At 39.0% G+C, this 23022-nt stretch overlaps 1 protein-coding gene and 1 long non-coding RNA gene across 6 annotated transcripts in view; one reads left to right on the top strand and one right to left on the bottom strand.

The window, feature by feature from the left end:
• AMN1 (antagonist of mitotic exit network 1 homolog) overlaps nt 1-19425 on the bottom strand; it is a 53092-nt gene extending 33667 nt beyond the window's left edge. Inside the window, exons 1-2 of one of the 3 annotated variants that reach the window (XM_040488488.1) lie at nt 19319-19425; nt 6726-6877 (exon numbers count right to left, since the gene is read on the bottom strand). In XM_040488488.1, the coding sequence (XP_040344422.1) occupies nt 6726-6760 (35 nt within the window). In that variant the 5' untranslated portion in view covers nt 6761-6877; nt 19319-19425. Of the gene's footprint in view, nt 1-4285; nt 4305-6725; nt 6878-19318 lie in introns of those variants that run through there. The other 2 variants (XM_040488487.1, XM_040488489.1) reach the window with 2 other exon arrangements.
• Nucleotides 19426-19470: 45 nt separating this feature from the next.
• The window catches only part of LOC121038748 (uncharacterized), a 33604-nt gene continuing 30052 nt past the window's right edge, over nt 19471-23022 (top strand). For all 3 annotated transcript variants that reach the window (XR_005794484.1, XR_005794483.1, XR_005794482.1), the window contains exons 1-2: nt 19471-19568; nt 21604-21687. This is a non-coding gene — a long non-coding RNA (uncharacterized LOC121038748). The remainder of the gene's footprint in view (nt 19569-21603; nt 21688-23022) is intronic.

Below are 23022 nucleotides of genomic sequence, written 5' to 3'. Positions count from 1 at the left end.
TCTGTCAAAAATAAATAAAAAAACATTAAAAAAATTGCAACCCCTTATTATGAATTAATTTGAGCATGTTTTCATTTCTTTATTGTTCATTTGGATAGTCTCTCGTGGAGTATCTGTTCAAGTAGCCTGCCCAGTTTTCTTTTGGGTCTACATTTTACTTACTGACATGTAGGAGTTCCTCTTCCATTCTGGACATGAGCTTTCTGTTGGTTATATATGTGGCAATTATATTCTCCCATTCTGTGGACTGCCTTTTCACTCTCTTTCCCATGTCTTATGTTGAAGTATAGTCTAATGTTTTCTTTATGGCAAGTTTCTTTTGCATTCTGTTTATGAACTCTTTCACTGTCCTAAGTTCATGAAGCTAATCTGCTATGCTTTCTTCTAGGAAAAATTAACTAAATGTGTTGTTTTATCTTTCACTTAAAAAAAATTTTTTTTAATTAAATAATCTCTGTGCCCAATGTGGGGCTTGAACTCACAACCCTGAGGTCATGCTCTGCTGAATGAGCCAGCCAGGCACCCCGGCTTTTCACTTTTTGACTTAAAAACTACCTGGAATTGAATTTTGCAGTTGTCAAGAACTATGCAGAGTCTGAGAATTTCCCCCACTTACAAGCTTGCAAGTTAGCCTACTACCATTTCATGAGTGCTAGCAGAAGATAGATTCCTGAGTCAAAGAAAAAGGACTTTATTACACATGACAAGAGCAGTAGTCAGAGCTTCACATTTATGCTGGCTCTTCATGCCCTCTAAGTCCTACCGTGTAATATAGGTAGGGCCCAGATGAATGCTTGAGAAAAACAACGAGCTTGGGTGATTCACAACTTTTATGGTAAACTGAAGCAAGTTTGCTTTTTTTTTTTTTTGGAAGGAGACAGTATTTGCTGCAAAAACACATTTGAGAAATGCCCTAGGTAAAGAGTAGTCAAAGCCTTACATTCTTGGCATAACCAGTAGGTTCATGGCAGATTGCCTCTCCCAACATCCACCCAACATGTTCTTGGCTGAACTCAAATATTTATATAAGTACACCACTCAGTCAGCTACTCTAATTTGACCAACAAAGGGAGAAACCAAATCTGTTCAATTTGTCTCTTAAAGCATTTAATTAAGGCTATTATCAATAGTATTCTAAATAGTAAGATAAGGCCAATCTGCAGTAATGACCTCAACAGTGCCCCCCAGAGTCCCAGACTCAGCTAACTGTGAATAAGTATGGAGGGGGGGAGGAGGACTAGTCAGTCTCATTTAGACAGACAGGATGTAGTCCAATATATCAGCTATTATGAAACATGAAAAGGAATTTAGATTGTTATTCAATCTGAGGATTCCTTAATGCCCTTTACCCATTTAGCCCATCCCCCCTCCCACGACCCCTCCAGCAATCCTCTGTTCTCTATATTTAAGAGTCTCTTATGTTTTGTTCCCCTCCCTGTTTTTTATTTTTGCTTCCCTTCCCTTACGTCCATCTGTTTTGTATCTTAAAGTCCTCATATGAGTGAAGTCATATGATATTTGTCTTTCTCAGACTGACTAATTTCGCTTAGCATGATACCCTCTAGTTCCATCCACGTAGTTGCAAATGACAAGATTTCATTCTTTTTGATTGCTGAGTAATACTCCATGGTATATATATATATATACCACATCTTCTTTACCCATTCATCCATCGATGGACATTTGGGCTCTTTCCATATTTTGGCTATTGTCGATAGAGCTGCTATAAACATTGGGGCACATGTGCCCCTTCAAAACAGCACACCTGTATCCCTTGGATAAATGCCTAGCAGTGAAATTGCTGTGTTGTAGGGTAGTTCTATTTTTAAGTTTTTGAGGAACCTCCTTACTGTTTTCCAGAGTGGCAGCACCAGTTTGCCTTCCTACCAGCAATGCAAAAGAGATCCTCTTTCTTTGCATCCTCACCAATATCTGTTGTTGCCTGAGTTGTTAATGTTAGCCATTCTGACAGGTGTAAAGTGGTATCTCATGTGGTTTTGATTTGTATTTCCCTAATGATGAGTGAGGTTGAGCATGTTTTCATGTGTCGGTTGGCCATCTGGATGTCTTCTTTGGAGAAGTGTCTATTCATGTCTTTTGCCCATTTCTTCACCGGATTATTTGTTTTTTGGGTGTTGAGTTTGATAAGTTCTTTATAGATTTTGGATACTAACCCTTTATCTGATATGTCATTTGCAAATATCTTCTCCCATTCCGTTGGTTGCCTTTTAGTTTGTTGTTTTTGCTTATTGTTTCCTTTGCTGTCAGTTTATTTTGATGAGGTCCCAATAGTTCCATTTTTGCTTTTGTTTCCCTTGCTTCTGGAGACATGTTGAGTAAAAAGTTGGCCAAGATCAAAGAGGTTTTTGCCTGCTTTCTCCTTGAGGATTTTGATGGCTTCCTGTCTTACATTTAGGTCTTTCATCCATTTTGAGTTTATTTTTGTGTATGGTGTGAGAAAGTAGTCCAGGTTCATTCTTCTGCATGTCACTGTCCGGTTTTCCCAGCACCACTTGAAGAGACTGTCTTATTCCATCGGATATTCTTTCCTGCTTTGTCAAAGATTAGTTGGCCATATGGTTGTGGGTCCATTTCTGGGTTCTCTATTCTGTTCCATTGACCTGAGTGTCTATTTTTGTGCCTTGATTACAGCTTTGTAATACAGTGTGAAGTCTGGGATTGTGATGCCTCCAGCTTTGGTTTTCTTTTTCAAGATTGCTTTGGCTGTTTGGGGTCTTTTCTGGTTCCATACAAACTTTAGGATTGTCTGTTCTACCTCTGTGAAGAATGCTGGTGTTATTTTGATAGGGATTGCTTTTTTTTTTTTTTTTTTTTTAAGATTTTATTTTGAAGTAATCTTTACACCATCGTGGGTAGAGAATTTACAGTCCCGAGATTGAGAGTCCTGTGCCCTACTGAATGAGCTAGGCATCCCCACATTTTGTTTATTGATTCATTGGTGATGGACATTTAATTGTTTCCACTTTTTGGCTATTGTGAATACTGCTACTATGAATATATGTGTATAAGTATTTGTTTGAGTACCTAGTTTCAGTACTATTAGGTATATACCTAGGAGTGGAAGCTGGGTAATATGGTAATTCTATGTTTAACTTCTTGAGGAACTGCCAAGTAGTTTTCTCCTTTACTTCTTAATATGACTTCCCTTAGTTCTTTGAACACATTTATAATACTTTCTTTGAAGCCCTCGCTAAGTCCAACACCTGGGTCCTCTCAAAGGCAGTTTCTTTTGCCTATTTTTTTTCTCTGTGTATGGGTCACAGTTTCTGTTTCTTTGTCTTGCAATTTTTTTTTTTTTTTTCAAAAACAGCATAGTCTAGATACTTTAATACAGTAACTCTGGATATTGATGCCACAGATTTGTGATTATTTGTTTGTTTAGTGACATGACTGGACTAAGGCTATTTTCCTGACTGTATGCAACCTCTGATTTGCTCCTTAGTGGGCACGACTTGGACGTAAGCATTGTTACCCTGGGATGTCAGCGGTTGTAGTAGGGGTCTCTTTGACTATCTCTCTCTCTGATTATTTTGTTAAGTCTGTGTTAGTATCACACCCGCTGTCAGCCTTCACTCATTACAGATCGATTACTCTAATGTTTTCAACAATGCGTGGGGTATAAATTGCTCCATAATGTCATCCAATTCATTTTGGACTCCTTTGTAGGATTAGTTTCAGAGGTCAGTGTTTAAGGCTTGTTCTGACCCCAGGCAGGCTCTTGTTATATGTTCCTTTCCCCGGTTCTCTCTGGTAAACTTCCTGGCCTATGGTTTAGCTTGCATCTCACATGAAGCTCTCAGGCTCTTTGTAATTACTTTTATTTAAACTCCCCCCACCCTCTGTTTCAAATAAAGTCATTTTCTTGACAGCTTTGGAGTTCTGTGTTTTGCAGTCTGTCTTTCTTCCTGGGAAAAATCTTTAAGCCAGAATTTCAGAACTGGGAACAAGGATGATGATATACTTTCATCTGAGTGAAACCCCTACTCTAGGAGCAGGGTGCTGGGAATTCGCTTCTGGTCTTCCTGGCTTGTCTCGTTTAGGATGGAACCTCCACCCACAAATGAGCTGCCCGATAAGTGGGGGCTAGGTGGAGGTAGCAATCCCCCAATCACTGGCCATACTCACCCATAATTTAGCCTGTGCACAAGTATCTGGGGTGGAGTGTGATGATAAATGCTGGCATCCTGTCCTTCCTAGGAAAACACTGAGGCCTCTGAGTAGGAGCTGGGGGGAGAGGTAACCCCATCACCTTGGCCATACCCACCTGGAGTGGAGTTATAGTTCCAATGCCAGACTCTTGTTCTTACTGAGTTTTAAAAGATTATCTTGAATGAATGTTTCTTCATTTGCTGTATACCCTTAGGAAGCTGTCTGGAGACTTGAGGCAGTTGTTTTTATAATTTTCAACTTTTATGCTTATTTTACTGGGGGACATATTCTTGGAGCTTCTCATGCTGCCTTTTGTAAGTCTTCCAAATATCATCAATGTTCACATCCATTTAACAAATACCTGTATGCCATTAATAAGAAATATGGTGACTCCTTTTCTTTTAAATATGTACTTGGGTTCTTTTAAAATAAACTGTTCACTTTAAGTTTGCTTACTTTTCAGTAAAAGTTCTTTCTATCTCCATTAATTCTACAACAATTCTTGGAAAGAAATGGTGTGTGTGTGTGCGAGAGAGAGAGAGAAAGAGAGAGAGAGAGAGACATTCATGCATTTTTAAAAATACATAAATTTGCTAAATTGTGTTAAAAATTGAGGTGAGAGATAGTTTTCCTACTTGTGGCTGGTGTTCACAGTTCAATCTTTCATACTTCCATAGGTATGCCATGAATGTAAGGTCCCAACCGCTCTTTATTTGGAGCATTTCTCAAGGGGGTTGTGTTTGCAGCAAACTAAACTGAGAGATGAGGTATCATCTCCCTCCAACCCAAAGGAAAGCTTGCTTACTGCTTGTTATAAAATTGTATCACACAATTGTTTTTGTGTGATACAAAAAACACTCAGTGTTTTTCTTCCTGTAATACACCCACTGTGCAGGTATCCATCTGAGACCTCTGTGTCATCCTCATGGGATTTGGGGGAGAAGGGTAACTGAGGCAAACTGCTTGTGCTGCTTGCTGTGCTGTAACACAGTCCTTTGTCTCTAGCCCAGAAATCGTAGGTCTTCTGCCAGTATCCATGAAACAGTAATAGTCTAATCAAGTAAAATAAAATCCTAGATCTAACAATATTGTGATGAGAATTGGATACTGATGGAAACATAGTTTTATGGAAGAGGAAGAAGAAAGGTTCTGTGGGCCTGGTCTGGAGATATGAGGAGACTCCTTGCGATCTGGTAGCAAATGTTCTCCCCATTTACAGCAATCTGTACTGTCACCCAAAATAATATTTTTAAAAAATTGTTGCTTTCTCCACCTCCAGCGAAAGCAATTTTATGATCCACCTGAGGCAAGCAACAGCTGTAGCTGTCAATTTGATCTGCTGCTGGGTTTCTTATCTCTGTCCATGTGCAGTAACAGAAAAATGTCTGTGGATATGGGTGGCCCTGAACTTCTGTGTATTATAAGGAAGGTTGCAGTTACTCAGCGACACTGCCCAGATGGCAGAAGCAAAATGATGTCATAGTGATCCAAATCGAGTTTAACAATAAATCCAGACTAGAGTGACCTGTGTCTCTTTGGTTTATATGGTTGTATGTAGAGAAGAATAGGCCATGGAATATCTCCCAGTTGGGTTGAGGGTTTCTTTTTGGCTCATCTACTATCCCCATAATTACTGACCATATCACTAAAGATTAACAGGTAAGCTTCAATTTCCTTGTGCAGGTCATAATGGATACTATCCTGGGCTTATACTACCTCTTGCCTAAGACCTACCGGTTTCCCTTGGGATTTATTCACAGCTGAGTCTGGGCTCCTGGGAACACAGCTGAGGTCAATATTGCAGGTTGACCTCACCCTGCTTCTTGGAGCTCTATTAATAGACTCAGTTAAATGTTGTATTTTACAAACTCATTACATTTGGTCCTAGCCTCTGCTGATCAAATTAATCAGTGTGGCTGAAAAAGTATCATACTCATGTGATAATTTGTCAGAAGCCAAGATGGTAGGACCAAAAAGTGGAATGTTAGGAAAGGCAGTTCTTTATGGGTTTTTCATCATCTTACCAGTCTTGCTGGGAATGACAAGAATACACAGCCCTGATATGCTTTATCCGGGCCATCCACAGAGTTGTGTTTATAATAAGCAGACCTGTGCCATAAAGTAATATCTCCTTCCAGGACAAAGAGGTTGCTTACTGCTTACTATACATTGGCAGAGTCCCTAAATTCAGTGTTTCTTTTCTGTAATGTAACTCGTTGCTTGAGTAGACATTCATTTGGGCTGTGTTTCTCTCCTGGAATGCAACCCATTGTTTGTGTTGGCATCCATCTGAGCCCTTTGTGTTGCATCTGTGCATCTTGGAGGTCAAGAGGAAGTGACATAAACATGCAAATGCTCATGTTGCTTGCTGTGCAATGAATAATAAAGTCCTTTGTGCCTTTGACCTAGGAGACTTTGTTCTTCTACCAGTATCCATGAAACAAGACCAGGCTAAAAATGTATTTGTTTATATATAAGACAGGTAAAATCAAATTCTACACTGACAGTCACTCCCCTTATATTTTCCTTAAGCAGATTTCAGCTATATTTTAAACTTTTTTCCATGGTGCCATCTTTTTTGCTCCCCCATGTCTCTTCCTCAGTCTTTGTCGTCTTGGCCTTTAGGGTCCTCTTCTCTGAGCTTAGCTGTGCAGCCTGTGCCACGTATTCCCCACAGTAAACAGTTTCCTCTTTCTGCTCCAGTTCCCTCCAGCAGCAACATAAGGGAGTTGGGACAGAAACAATTTAGTATTTTGAAAAATGCTGCTATGAGAATTATTAAATGGCTCACAAAAACTATCTAAAAGTCTGTTGGTCAAAGAAAGTTTATTAAATTTACTGCAGCAAGGGTTTAACAGGGTCTGGGTAATGTCTCAATAGGGGAAAGCTATGTAAGAGTACATTTGGGATTCTCCCTCCAAGATGGGGAATGGGTTAGGATGAGACAAAATTTGTAACATAATAGTATAAGACTGATGGACATGACACAGGTTCTCAAAGTAAGCCCCGATGAAACAATCTATCCTGATAAACATAATGTTTGCTCTAACAATCAAAATGTTTGCCCTAATAACCAAACATTTGTTTAGATAAACTGATTGCAAAAATTTCCTGGAGCAAAAAGTTATATTGACGTTAAGCAATCTCAGTTCTCAGTCCCAACAGTTGACATAGGTGGTCTAAGTTCTCAATACAAAATGAAAACTGGCCAGCTAGAACTTAACAAAATCTTTAAAAGTTATTGACAAAAGGGGGGGGGCGGTGGATAGATCTCTCATTCAATATGAATTGCTCTACATTTTATACTTAAACTTATTAATATAACCATCAGTTATATGGTAAAGTAATGTAACAAAGAAATGATTTTTGGCAAAATGGTCTACTGATATGAGTGTTGCACAAAATTTCGTCCTTAGCTTCCTTTTCTTCTCCCCATATTCTCTCTCATAAATTTAATATGGCTTCATCTACCATTTATTAGAAATTTAGTCCTAATATTTCAGTCTGCTTGTTTCATATTTCTACTGGATATTTGGATTCATTTTTCTCATAAGACACCTACTTCTCCACAGTTATCTAATATCACAATTCTCCTGGTCAAGAACGCTGAAAACTTTAGAGTAATTTTTGCTTTTTCTTTTTTCTTGGTCCTTCTATTCAAAATTATTCACCACTTCCCAGATCCAAAGGATTCTCTAAGGCAGTGCTGTTCAAAATGCTAGTCAGTGAGATTAGGAGCTCATGCAAGGATGTAACCAAGCAGTTTCCTTCATGGAGAAGTCCCATCCTCTGGACAAACAGTGCACTTAGTAAAAGGGATGATTGCTATTCTGGATCAAGCTCCTCATTACAATCCAGAAATAGCTTACTGCTCACCAAGTGCCAGCCTGAACATACCTTGTCCCAAAAGGATTTGCAAATATGATTCTCAAGGCATATATGGACCCTTACATGGGGGACAACACCCTAGTATGACAGTGAAGGTCATGTGGTCATCTTTTTACTTTACTTCCAAGTTCTAGATGGTTTTTCTTTTTTTATTTTATATTTAGAGAGAAAGAGAGCAAGTGGGGGAGGGGCAGAGAGAGGTGGGGATGGAGGATCTGAGGCGGGCTCTGTGCTGACAGCTGAGAGCCTGATGCAGGGTGTGAACTCACAAACTGTGAAATCATGACCTGAGGCGAAGTCAGACACTCAACCAACTGAGCCACCCAGGTGCCCCTAGATAGTTTTTCTTACCATGTTTTATTCTGTTTCCTCTTTGCTCACTAAGCACTACATTTTAAAGCTCCATCCATTTGAATATATATTCATGTACTCTTCACTTTCCTAACAGCTTCATAATACTTGAAGGCACCTCTCCCAGCAATGGACATTCCAATTCTCCACAATGGAATTCTGCAATGAACATCTTCATACATGTCTCCTAGTTTGGGCACTCCTTACCTCTTTCCAAGATTTTGCAACAGTTTCCTAATTGTCTCTTTATTCCCAACTTCTCCCTAATGCAAATCTCTCTCTACACCCAGTACAGTTCCAAAACCTTTTACAGACCCCTACTGCTACGAAATTAAACAGTCTAATATCATTTTGATCCCCAAAGTTCCACTTCTAATTATCAGCTTTATGTCTTCCTGCTCTGCTATTCACATTGTATTCTCTAGCCAAATTGAAATACTACTGTCTGGTCTTCTCACATATTTCTAACTCCTGCTTGTCAAGCCTTTGCCCTTATTATTCCACTCCTTCTTAGACGTTTTTCCTCCCATTTGCAAACGTCAGATGCTACCAACCTTCAAATACAACCCTCTTTACAAAGCCTTCTCCTAGTCTTGTATATTCTTCTCATCAGAAATTTCAAAATTCTTTGTTAATCTCTCTTTTGTGCTATTATTCTACCAATATTATAGTTATTTATATACTTGCCTTATGCTTGCCCCATAAAACTGTACCTCTTTTATGCTAGATATTTGTCATAATAATCAGCATAGTGCTTCATATGCTAAATACATGCTTAACTGAATATTGAGCAACTCCTAAAAATAAGGAACTGTGGCTGTGAAGAGATAAAAGACTTGATTCTGGCCACAGAAGTTCAGAGGATCATTTATATGGATGCCTCAGGGAATCTTCAATACAAAGGCAGGAATTAAAAGACAGGAAGATAGCTAGGCTTTCATCTGTCTTCGTAACTTGCACTCTTAACTATTTCTCTGTCTTTACTGACAGAAAGAAAATCTTATTTGGATCAGGTATAAAGTTAAAGCCAAGAATGAAAGCAAATACTTTTCTCAGGACTCTACACAAGCCTGAGTTATACAAAGGAGAGTCAACAGATTTGTCTTTTACAAAAAGTGACTGTGAGGGGTGCTTGTGTGGCTTAGCTGGTTAAGCGCCCAACTTCAGCTGAAATCGTGATCTCATGGTTCGTGAGTTTGGGTCCTGTGTTGTACTCTGTGCTGACAGCTCAGAGCCTGGAGCCTGCTTTGGATTCTGTGTCTCCTTCTCTGTCTGCCCCTCCCCCTCTCGTGCTCTGTCTCTCTCAAAAATAAATAAACATGTAAAAAAACATTTAAAACAAGTGACTGTGGATTGAGGGACAGAAGTTTATGAGATGTAATGTAAATATCAATTCAAAAGCATTGATTTCAATAGCATTCAGCAGATAAAGATAATTGCTCTCCTCAGCCTTAATTTTTACATGGCAATTTTTTAATGTAATATTAACAGACTGAAAACTCCCAGAGAGAAATAATTGCTATTGTAACTACAACTTCCAGCATATATTTCAGTGAAATAATTAATAACAATAAATAACACTTAGTAGTATTTACTACTTGCTAGGGTTAAAATAACATGCAGACCAGGCTTAAAAATTCTTCAAGCAGACAAAACCAGTCAGGTCATATAAGTGAAATTTAATCCAGCTTATATCATGAATGTAAGAGAAACTTAACCTAGGTTATTTCTTGTAAATGTCTCTGATAATCATAAATAAACCACCTTTCTAAAATGGTATAAAGAATCACTTTTAACCAATCCCCTTCTATATGTAAACTCTAATTTTTAAAAATTTTAATTCCAGTATACATAACATACAGTGTAATATTAGCTTCAAGTGTATAAAATAATGATTCAATAATTCTATGCATTGCTCAGTGCTCATCATGTTAAGTGCACTCTTTAATCTCCATTACCTATTTCACCCATGTCTACACTCACCTCCCCTCTGGTAATCATCAGTTCTCTATAGTTAAGAGTCTGATTCTTGGTTTGTCTCTCCTTCTCTCTCTCTCTTATTTTGCTTGTTTTGTTTATTAAATTACACATGAGTGAAATGATATGGTATTTGTCTTTCTCTGACTTCTTTCACTTAGTATTACATTTTCTAGCTTCACTCATGTTGTTGCAAATGGCAAGATTTCATTCATTTTTATGGCTGAATAATATTCCAGTGTGTGTGTGTGTGTGTGTGTGTGTGTGTGTGTGTGTATCACATCTTCTTTGCCTATTCACCTCTCAATAGACACTTGGGTTGCTTCTATAATTTGGCTATTGTAAATAGTACTGCAATAAACATAGGGGTGTATATATCTTTTTGAATTAGCGTTTTCATATTCTTAGGGGAAATACCCAGTAGTGAAATTATTGGATCATCCAGCAATCCTATTTTTAATTTTTTGAAAAACCTCCATACTGTGTAAACTCCCCTTGTAATAACCAATCATTGTAAAGATTAAAAAACTTCCTCATTCTCACTTTATGAGCCATCCTATGACCACATCTCGAGATTCTAACCATTTTTGAAGTCTCCCTGTTCACTAACAGTTTGTTTCTCACTCAGTAAAACATTCATATCAACTAAAAACCTCTGAATTTTCTTTTGAAAGTTTTTGGTGTCAAAAGTGGGATCTAAAGATGACTCCTGATGAGCTCCAAAGCCAGTGAGTAATTAGGTGCCAGCATCCATGGAGCCCAATGCACACTGCTTTCTTACCAACCATGGGACTCCAGGGCAAATCTTCCTCAGATCTAAACTCCACTCCCTTTGTGTTGACTCCTCTGATTTTACCGAGCAACACTTGTTGAAGCTTTTCGGTAAGTGATGATATTCTGTTCAAAAGAGGGGGGAATGTGTGATTCCCTCTACTTTGGAATAACTGTTGAAAAACAGGAGCCCTGATAATTAAGTTTTCTTAGGGAATCTAAGGCAAAGATGGGTTCCATCTGGTCCAAAGCTCAGATCAGGATCTTATACCTTTTTAGAAAAATGGGTAAACTTTACGAAGAATAATTGGAACTGCAGTGACCATTTTGGGAAAATCTTTAATTTAGATAAAATAGCCCACGTTAGGGGCATCTTTAAAAAAAGAGGATCCCAAATTTCTTAAAGGCAATAAATGCATTCATTGGTTGGTATGTCAAAGCTTCTAAAAGACAAAATGATTCCAAAAATAGCTTCTCTAGAGAATTCTTACAGCAAATGAAAAATGTGTGGTAAAAGCTTAAGTCATTGCAGCACATAACCTTATCCCATCAGCCAAAAACACAATTTGGGTCCAACTATTCTTTTGAGTTTTGTATTGTTGTACCTGACATACAGCTAAAATTTTTAAATGAAAGCTACAAGATCTGTTTACAACTGTCTGTATACTAATGTATATGCATGTATATATGTATGTATGTTATGTATATGTGATTTCAAAAAGAGCTCTATTTAATTAGCTTAAAGAAAAATAAGTGCTTATATAAGTTTAAGGATTCTTAAAACTCTCAGAAATATAAACTAACCGAAATGCTTTTCAAGTTCATATGATCTGGAGAATCTTGAATTATAAAAGCTTCAGAAATAGTTTAGGGGTGCCTGGGTGGCTCAGTTGGTTAGGCGTCTGACTCTTGGTTTCAGCTCAGGTCATGATCTCACAGTTTGTAGGATCAAGTCCCACATTGGGTCTGCACTGATAGCGTAGAGCCTCCTTGGAATTCTCTCCTCCCTACTCTCTCTGCCCCCCCCTTTCTCTCAAAATAAATAAAGTTAAAAAAAAAAGAAATAATTTAAATGTGTTGGTTTAATAAAAATAGGCATGTCTTCACAGTAGTCAACATTAAACACAATGCAAATACACAATCTTTTCTACCTGAGTTTACTAGTCAGATATGCTAGTGCTATCTCTGTTATAAAGTTTGTAAGCAAGGGGTGCCTGGGTGGCTCAGTTGGTTAAGGGTTTGACTCTTGATTTTGGCTCAGGTCAAGATTTCATGGTTTGTGGGTTCAAGCCCCACACTGGGCTCTGGGCTGAGAGTGAGGAGCCTGCTTGGGATTGTCTCTCTTTCCCTCTCTCCCTGTCCCTTCCCTGCTCTCTCTCTCTCTCAAATAAACAAACTTTAAGATAGTTTTAAATTTGTAAGCAAGAAAAACTTAAGATGCTAGTTAAGTGTTTAATGTTTAATACAAATATGATTATTAAAAACAAATTAAGTAGATTACATTAGATGATGGGTATTTGTTAAATACGTAGATCATTCAATAACAAGCTAATATACTGAAATATTAATTGCTAAACATATGATTAAGTTTATTTACTTTTGGCTGCTTAATTTTTATGAGACAAAAGATATTTGGATCTATTTTAATGTGGCCTTTTGCTGCATTAAAAAAATGTACTATGAAGAAGCACATGTCTCTAAAAAGTATATATATATATTTTTTTTAAATTTTTTTTTTCAACGTTTATTTTTATTTTTGGGCAGAGAGAGACAGAGCATGAACGGGCGAGGGGCAGAGAGAGAGGGAGACACAGAATCAGAAACAGGCTCCAGGCTCTGAGCCATCAGCCCAGAGCCTGACGCGGGGCTCGAACTCACGGACCGCGAGATCGTGACCTGGCTGAAGTCGGACGCTTAACCGACTGCGCCACCCAGGCGCCCCAAAAGTATATTTTTTATAATTAAATATTCATAAATTTGCTAACCTACTACAGGATGCTGATATATGCCAGGCAGTTCACAACTTCCTGTCCTAGTTTTCACTGGAAAATAAAGATTAATAATGGTTAAAACTTATAATCCATATATAAAAATAAGCCTCCTAAAAACAAGAGTGAAAGAAAACAACTTTGTACACAAAGTATGAGAGGAGAATGGGATGTGTTTTTTGTAAGAGTAAGCAAAGAATATAGGATGTGTTTTTATTAGGAAAAAAAGTAATTTTGTCTTAAAGTAAAATGAGAAAGAAAAAAGGAATAAAACAAAAATCTAAATGAATACAGAAAGTTGCAAAAAGCTTGTGAAGAAATTTCATGTTGCATGGTCAAAGTTAGCTAAAATTCAATGGATTTATTTACAAAGATTTCCAAAACTGAGCTGAATAATATACTGACACAAAACCGCAGTTTAATTTTCTCTGTTAAAAGAACAAATTTTCTTAGGTTGTTAGTCTGCTCCTAATAAGGGATTATGAAAGGTTTTTCTTTACTTTTGTGTATTTTGTCTAGGAAACAAAGATTCTGTGTCTTATTAAAGTAATTTCCTGTGTTTCAGTTTGTCTTTATCAGGTTTTTGATTGCTTAGGAAAACAGTCTTTTCAATATTAAAAGAGCTAAGGTACTTTTTTAAAACTATGTACTTTCTATATTTGCTTTTGAAATCTTTTTGTCACTTTGGTTGAATAGATAACTAAGTATTATTTCACAATGACTTGTGATCCTATTTAATCAAGTGTTTTAAACCTTTTGGCATTTTTTACAAACTTCGCAAAATCAAATTCTAAATTAAGTCTTTTTGACTTTGAGCTAACTTTCAGGGTTCCTAAAGATCTTGAAGTTTTTTTTCTCTTCTTATAAAAAGGGAGACATTAAACTATAGGCTTTTTAAATGTGAAATTGCATGGAAAACATTATCAAGTAAAGCGGATGCTTAACCTTCTTAGATTGTATTTGTATGGATACATGTTATTAACATAAGTGTTCCAGAAATTGCATGAAATTCCTAGGAATCTGATATGCCCTGATATAATGTTATCAGTCATAGTTCTAATCATTTTTAAATGTTGTATACCACAAAAATAGCCAAACTTAGCAGTCAATCATATCATTTTTTTTTTTGTAATGAGCTGTAACAAAGGCTATTTTTATCTTTTGTCATTTACAAACAGCTGTTATTATACACTGAATCATCTATGAAAGCATTTATAACCAACTGCAGGCCAAAATGCTTTGTCTTCAAGGAAATTCATGGAAAAGACCCTGACAAATACTCTAGAATACAAGTTTCTGATAATTTTAAGATCATACCACTTAACTGGGTAAGAATTTCTAGCATGCTAATGGAGAAACTGATTGATTCATAAAACTGCTAACCCAAGAGCAAGAAAAAAATAATTGATTACATGGGACTAAACCAACTAATAGAGATGATTATCATTTTTATGACATTGTTTGAAGCATTGCTGGTTCTTTAATGTTTTGCTTTCCAAATTTAAAGAACCCCCTTTCTGTTTTCTTTTAAACTACTATATAACTGGGGAGCCTGGGTGGCTCAGGTGGTTGAGCATCTGATTCCTGATTTTGGCTCAGGTCATGATCCCAGGGTCTTGGGAGGGAGCCCTGTGTCAGGCTCTTTGCTGAACATGGAACCTAAGATTCTCTCTCTCTCTTTTCCTCTACCTCTCTCTAAAATAAAATAAATAAAATAAAATAAAATAAAATAAAATAAAATAAAATAAAATAAAATAAAATAAATAAAATAAAAACTATATAACATAACAATGTGGTAAACTTTTGAGAACAAAAATTAAACATTTATCTTGTTCTCTCTACCTGATCCCTTCAGAGTTAAGACAAAAGAACTCTTATTGAGTATTGAGTATTCTTATTTTCATGGCAGTGTAGGTATTAGCACAAATTCAATCAGAATTTGCTCTCTTTGTAACAGAACACAATTGGACAACCCATTAGCTTGACTTCTTGGCCTAAAGGGGTGTTTAAAGATCTAATCTGAGATTTCTTATTACCAGACAGTTTTTAAGAAACTAACATTGGATTTGTGGAGCAAACAAAGACCCTTGGATTACCAAAGCTTGGACTTGAATATCATTTTTGAAAATGTGCATAAAGTAACTATTCTGCTGCACTTATATAAATAATGAGCTGAATTTAATGGGACCAGATTCATTTTACAAATAAATTGGTCTTAGGGGCGCCTGGGTGGCGCAGTCGGTTGAGCGTCCGACTTCAGCCAGGTCACGATCTCGCGGTCCGTGAGTTCGAGCCCCGCGTCGGGCTCTGGGCTGATGGCTCGGAGCCTGGAGCCTGTTTCCGATTCTGTGTCTCCCTCTCTCTCCGCCCCTCCCCCGTTCATGCTCTGTCTCTCTCTGTCCCAAAAATAAATAAACGTTGAAAAAAAAAATTTTTAAAAAAAAATAAAAAAAAAAAACAAATAAATTGGTCTTATTATGATTATCTTTGGTAAAAACAAAGTGGTTATAGAGAGAAAAATTATGTTTCAATAGAAAACTATAGTGTACCTGTTATTATATTCTAGTCCTGTTCATTATCTTTGAGGCTTTGTTATCTTTCTGTAAACTGGACTGGATCCTGAATTCTTCTAGTTTCCTCCAACATCTGGCTACAACTTTCCAACCTAACTTTTCCAATTTTCTCTTACCCTTCTGACTTGGAATAAAAACTAAAACTACCCTTTTCCTCAAGTCCTACAACCTAAAGTCAGACAACTTGATATAAACTTCAGAGAAATCACCACAACAGATCATGTACAGACAACCTTCGTGCCTACTTCTATTTCAGGCCACTCAAGAGAGTTCACCAAAATACTCAATGATGTCATCAAAATCATTCAAACTGTAAACCAGGAAAATACAACAGATAGAAATTGCCTCCTCACTCCATTATCTAAAGATGTTTTGAAAAAAATGAAAATAAAACAAAATAAAATAAAGATGTTTTGAGCTCAAATCTAGAAATTTTCTTGACTGGTTGCTCTCCAGATTCAGAAACTGAGTTTGTAATTTGCTCCAAGTGTTAATTTGTATCTTTCTTTAGTTTCAATAGAAATGCCTAATTGCTCACACCATAGAGGCGTAACTTAGATGGAAGCACACCTATAACACTCCTGAAATAAGACATCCTCATGTTTATCTTCGGTGATCATAACATGATTCAATAGGGCAAGGCACTAATGCAATATTAAGAAATGTACTTTCCACCAGATTTAAAAATGTGATCCATTCCAAAAGAAAACATTCCTAGAGACTTAGTTTATTGGAAAGGATACTCACAAAAGACTACAGTTAAATCTCTTCAGGAGAGATCTTATCTTCTGCAAAATCCCTACCATTACAGCAAGAATCTGTAAACTCTTGCACAGCCTTAGACACCCTAACCACTTAACAAGGAGATGCATATGCTGTAACTGGTTAAAAAAAAAAGGTTCCATGGATTAAAAAAAAAAAAAAATTTAAAGTAGGCTTCGTGCCTACTGTGGAGCCCAACACAGGACTCCAACTCACAACCCCAAGATCAAGACCTGACTTGAGATCAAGAGTCGGGCACTTAACTGATTGAGCTATCCAGGTGCCCCGTTTCCACGTTAATAAATTAGGAATTATTACCCCTAATTTAAAAGATCTTAAAGATCCGATGTCAATCTTTCATCAGATAGGTGATGCTTCTTCCACTGATTTATTTAGTGGGTTAAACCTTGGCTCCTGGGAATCTCTCCCAGAATTTTTGAATTTCCATTTCATAGTCATCATATTAACATCCCTAGCTGTAGCAGCGCTGACAACACTGACTCCATCTTTGGCCCTCCATCTTGTTTCTGCTCTTGCAATGACCTCCCTCGGAGCTGTATGTTCCAAGCCCCTTGGAGGTTAGAGTATGCCCTGACTGGAATGCAGAAAGGCTTGCTCTGATCTTCTCTAAAGTGGTACACAGAAGGTACCACTTTAGATAACTAGTAGTGATGACTGATGCACAAAAGGCACCACTTTAGATAACCAGGAGAGATGATCTCGAATAGATGGCGCCACTTTAGATAACTACACTTTGCACCATAATGCCCTTTGCTCTATAAAAGCTGTAAGTTAAGGTTTGGACTGGGTGGAGAATAGCTGCATAGCACCTGGATTGTAATGGGACCGAGGTCCACACAGAAGAGTCAAGACACTCAGGCTTTTCTTTCCAGGGAGCAACTTTATTCATTGTGCCGGCATGGGCTCAATGGGTTTGTACCTGAGAAACTGAGCACCGAGCACAGCGGGGGGTAGCCTTTTATGCAATTTCTACTTCTTTGTCTCCCATAAACGGTGACATATAGACATACAGTCTGATTGGGCGGTCTATGTTACAAAGTCGTGAGGAATGTCACCACGTACACACACATAGCCAGGTTGCCTTCCCTTGAGGTTTTCACCACATTCCTTAGGGAGGGGCTCACCACAGGATCATCTATCCACTGGCTCCCCTTTGTCAGTAAGTCACCCTGAATAAAAGTCTGTGTAAACAGTAATGGAGAGGCTGGCTTCATTTTTCTGCTTCCAAGTGCCTACTCAGTCTGGAGGATACTTTACTGTCCCTCCCCCACCTTTTAACACTAGTGCACTGTATCCTCTCAAGAGTTTTAAATGCCTTTCGGCAGCCACTCACACACCAAATGATAGCCATCAGGATTACACAACTCAAAAAACTCAGTGGTCCCACTGCCCATGTCTTCAATGACTATGCAACTGTTGGTAATGGCAACTACATGACCATACAGCCCAATGACTACATCAATGGGTATACAGTATATTGGGCATACATCAATGGGTATACAGTAACAGTATATCGGCTCACACTTTCAGCTTTCTGAGGGAATGACCCCAAGGGAATAATTTTTAAAATAAAATAAAATAAAATAAAATAAAATAAAATAAAATAAAATAGAGACCATGCTTGAAAATCCCCTAAGCAGACCCAACCAGTTAGGTCACATAAATGAAGCTAAATCTGGTTTATTTCAGAACAAAGTGAAATTTAGCAGGTTATTTCTTGTAAATCCCTCTGATAATCATAAACAAAGTTTATTTAAAAAATTTTTTTAAAACATTTATTTTTGAGAAACAGAGTGAGACAAAGTGTGAGCAGGGGAGGGGCAGAGAAAGAAGGAGACCCAGAATCTGAAGCAGGCTCCAGGCTCTGAGCAAGCGGTCAGCACAGATCAAGATGCAGGGCTGGAACCCACCAACTGTGAGATCACGACCTGAGCCGAAGTCGGGAGGCTCAACCGATTGAGCCACCCAGGCGCCCCAATCATAAACAAAGTTTAAATCATCTTCCTAAAATAGTGTAAGACGACCACTTTTAACCAATCCCTTGAGGTTTTTTAAATTGTAGTAACTAACCAATGTAATAACCAATCACTGCGAAGGATAAACAATATAGTCATTCTCAGTGTATAAGTCATTCTGCAACGACATGCCTCAGATTCTTGTTTCTCCCTCACTAAAATATTTTTATCAAGTAAAGTTCTTTGAAATTTCTTTTGACACTAGGCATCCTTCAAAGGACTTTACATCCGTTAAATTTATTCCTTACTACAATTCTATGAGATACGTACTGTTGTTACACTAATTCGATAAATCAAGAACTCAGGCACAGAGGTTAAGTTACTCTCCGTGGTCACGCAGCTGGTGAACCGCAGCCTGGGAGCTGAACCCAGCAATCGCGGTGACGCAATCACGGAGCCGTGCTGCCTCAAAGAATCAATATCTATCCCAGTTACAGGAACTGGGGGAACTCTGCTGAAGGCTTTTGAGAGCCACATGTAGTGTTTTTGTTGTTATTGTTCTACCAAGGCTTTCAGCTCTCCTCAGAAACAGGTCACTGCCAGCAACTACCAGAGCATCGAGGGTCAAGGCTGACAGAGTTCGGACCACCACCCATCTGGCGGCGCCCGGGGCGGAGGACAGAGGGGCAAGCCTCCCCAGCAGCACACTTGGCACAACTGTCATCTACGAGGAGACAAGTCAGGAACCCAGCAACAGAAACACCAGCGAGCCCTCTTCAGAGGTCCAGAGGTAGAAAGCGGGCGGGGAGGGAGAGCGAGCACAGGGCGGGGCGAAGGGGAGGCGGGGACCGGGTGAACTCACAGATCCAGGAGCTGACTGACCCGCCGCGAGCTAGGCATCGCGGCCGACCAGGGAAGCCTCTTCCGTGGTCCCGGGGCCGCCCAAACGCAGCCAGAGACCGTCCGTCAACTCCTGCCACCCGCGCGACGCGTAGGCCCTCGTGACGTCACACGGCTTCTTCCGGTGACCAGGACGCAGCCACCCTCGGGACTACAGAGGGAAAGAAGAGAAGTGGCTGGAGGTGATAAAATGTAGAGTAGCCCTAAACTCGGTGAGGCACGACGGGAGTTGTAGTTCTTTCACCTCGCGGGCTCCGTTTCCGGGCGGTTTCCCAGTAGTTTTAGCCCTGCGTGCAGCCTGGCCTAGTACGCCTCCGGCGGCGCTTTGCTTGGAGGTTGCTGCTGTTACTGTAGGGATGTGTTTGATGCTGGTCCATGCATTTGGCGACACACCCTGGAGACTCTCTTGGATACGGACACCATTAACGTCAAACGGAGAGTTTTAGAGCAACCAAGAGTGACCACTGTTTACCGAGCACTTTCTCTGAAGCACGCACTGCGCTACGTGCTCTCAATAATTAGCCACATTCATTTAATCCTATAAAGTCGGAATTATTTAGTCTTATTTTACAGATGACACTACAGGCCAACAAAAAAGCTCAGTAAGAATTCCATTATGGTGGTTGGGGGGGGGGGGTGCGCTTATATTCAAATCAGAAGGAATTCCAGAGGGACACCCTTCATTTATCACGCACTGAAGGAGAGTAGAGATCGCGTTGGTGCTGAGGATTCAGTGGTGAACATATGCACCAGACAAGTAGAAGGACAATCAGAATAACTGTTAAACGCTGATATGAAGTTGGTTCTATGTGAGCACCCATGGAAGAGTAGGGAGAACAGGCAGGTAGGAGGGAAAATGGTGGTCTGTTAGGGACTGCAGACGGCTCAGGGTGGCAGCTACGAAGGGGAGTGGTGAAAAATGAGTAGAGCAGGGGTTGGCAAATTTTAAGGGCCAGACAGTAAAGATTTTACGGTTTTGTGGGCCATACAGCCTTGGTCACAGCTACTCAACTTGTAGCTGAAAAGAAGCCATAGACAGTATGAATGGGTAGAGCTGTGTTCCAGTAAAGTTTTTTTTTATGGATGCTGAAGTTTGAATTTCATGTAGTTTTCACTGTCATGAAATATTATTAATATTTTGAATTTTCATATATATATGTATGTATATATAAAAGTTTTGTTTATTTTGAGACAGAGATAGCATGAGTTGGGGAGAGGCAGAGAGAGAAGGGGAGAGAGATAATACCAAACCGGCTCCTCGCTGCCAGGGTGGAGCCGGTCACAGGGCTTGAAACTCAAGAAACTGAGATCATTACCTGAGCCAGAACTGAGGGTCAGACGCTTAACCAACTGAGCCACTCAGCCGCCACATCATATTTTGATTTTTCCAACCGTTAAAAAATGTAAAGGCTTTACATTGGAAACAAAAACGGGCAGTGGGCTGGATTTGGCTGGCTGGTAGTATGTCCTCTCCTGATCCGAAAGCTAAACTGGGGCCTGATGATCTGTGTTATATTAAACAATTTAGGCTTTGGGTGGAGTCATAGATAAGTTTTAAGCAAGGACAGGGCATGCATAGGTAAAATGAGTTTTAGAAAGAACTCTAGCTGTTAAGCATTAAAAACTGTAGAGGTCACAGGTGGAGACCAGATAGGAGTCTTTTGATGACAGCTTAAGTTAAAGTAGTAACAGTGGAATGGATGGACAGATTTGAGAGGTAATAGAAGTAGAACTGATAGGATACAGAGATTGGTGGGGATGAGGGAAAGTGAAGACTCAAGGCTAATTTCTAGGCTTTGGGATTGGAGAATTATGTGGTGTATGGTGGTGCTATTTATTGAGCTGAGAGGATTACAGGAGCTTTTTGAAGAGAGGAGGGTATTTAAATGTTGGACATGTGGATTTTGAAGTATCTATGGAAAATGTAGGCATGGAGCTTTAGATCTGCAAATTGTGCTGGTTTGCTTATAAAGACGAGATTGAGGGGTGCCTGGGTGGCTCAGTTGGTTAAGCCTCTGACTTCGGCTCAGATCATGATCTCATGGTTCCGTGGATTCGGGCCCTGTGTTGGGCTCAGTGCTGACAGCTCAGCCTGGAGCCTGCTTCCGACTCTGTGTCTCCCTCTCTCTCTCTGCCCCTCCCCCACTCACGCTCTGTGTCAAAAATAAATAAACGTTGAAAAAAATTAAAAACATAATAAAGAGATCGAATAGCAATGACAATACATCCATTTACTTATTAATACAGTAATTTTTTTGGAAGAATTCTCTGCTGTTCTGGGAGCCAATTACACCTTGGAAGACCATAAGAGAGCTTGACAGAGCAGATAAGGTAGGACTTCATGGTCTTTTCTGTCTGTTGAGTGCTGCACATCTGTCCATCTAGGTCTTCCCACTGATTACTTGATTCTTCAAGCCCAGGAAAATATAGGCCATGTCCCATCATTATGAGATGTTCAGCCCTGGGTGCCTGAATTGTTCTCAGTGGTCAAAGGAAGTCATCACAGCTGTTTTTTTGTTTTTTTCTTTTAAGAAAATAATTATATAATGAGATAGGATGACAAAGTTCTAGTTGTTTCTAGCCAGTTATTTTAAAGGTCAAAGATGTATAAGCCCTCATGATATGAAAATTATTAGAACTATTTTGATTATGATTTCCTGCAGCTTTTAGGACCTGTGGTGTCTACAAACCAGCCTCTCCGGTATTTAGCATACTGTATCAAGAATTATTTTGAGTCTCCACTGAATAAGATAGATCTGATATACATTGTGATTGCCTTGACAGTTTTATTTCATCCCTTCCTCTTTTCTTTTCTTTTCTTTTCTTTTCTTTTCTTTTCTTTTCTTTTCTCTTTCCTTCTTCTTCTTCTTCTTCTTCTTCTTCTTCTTCTTCTTCTTCTTCTTTTTTTTATTTTTTATGGCAGCCATGTGGTTTGGAGAACTGACCCCATCTTCAGAGGTGGGTCTAGATTAGGCTAATCAGTGATTACTGCAGTAATTGATTCAGGGATAAGCAGACCTTAATCAAGAAATCACCATATTCCCTCAGCCACAGAGTTGGGTTCAAAAATAGGCCCAGGGGCATGTGACTTATTTGGGACCAATAAGAAGCAGGAAAAGTTTTGCTGCAGATTTTTGAGAAAGAAGTTTTCTCAAATTTATGATAATGCTTCATGAATCAACATTCTCAGCATTGTCACGTTGAATGAAGTTGTATAGAGGAAGACAGATTAAGAGAATCAAGGGAGAGCAGCTAGGGTCCTGATTGAACTGTGCCTGAACACCACCCTTCCTCTCTATTATGAAATGACAAAAATAAAACAATTTGGCATCGAGTTTGATGTTCTTTACTTGAGGGAAAAACATCCATAGATTGAGGGAATCAGTGCCCCACAAGCAGTGGAGCACTCTTGCCATGGGATGTTTGGGCAGGAATGCGTTTATAGTGTTTGAAGCAGCAACAAGGAAACAGGGAATGATTGGCTAGTGGGTCAGGGATTTCCTTATAAGGTTAGTATGTTAATCAGGGAATAAAGAAAGAATATTTGGCTTAAGCTGATTGGCTGGAGTTGCGTATCTGAGAACAAATAAATCATTGCAGATTCTTAGCAGTTGGGGATTGGCTGACTGGATATACCAAACTCTGGTGAAGCAGAGCATTTACAGA

This window comes from Herpailurus yagouaroundi, unplaced genomic scaffold (genome assembly GCF_014898765.1).
Source record: "Herpailurus yagouaroundi ecotype Mexico unplaced genomic scaffold, PumYag 166, whole genome shotgun sequence".
Taxonomy (NCBI): Eukaryota; Metazoa; Chordata; class Mammalia; order Carnivora; family Felidae; genus Herpailurus; species Herpailurus yagouaroundi.
This window is presented reverse-complemented; position numbering and strand designations above follow the sequence as displayed.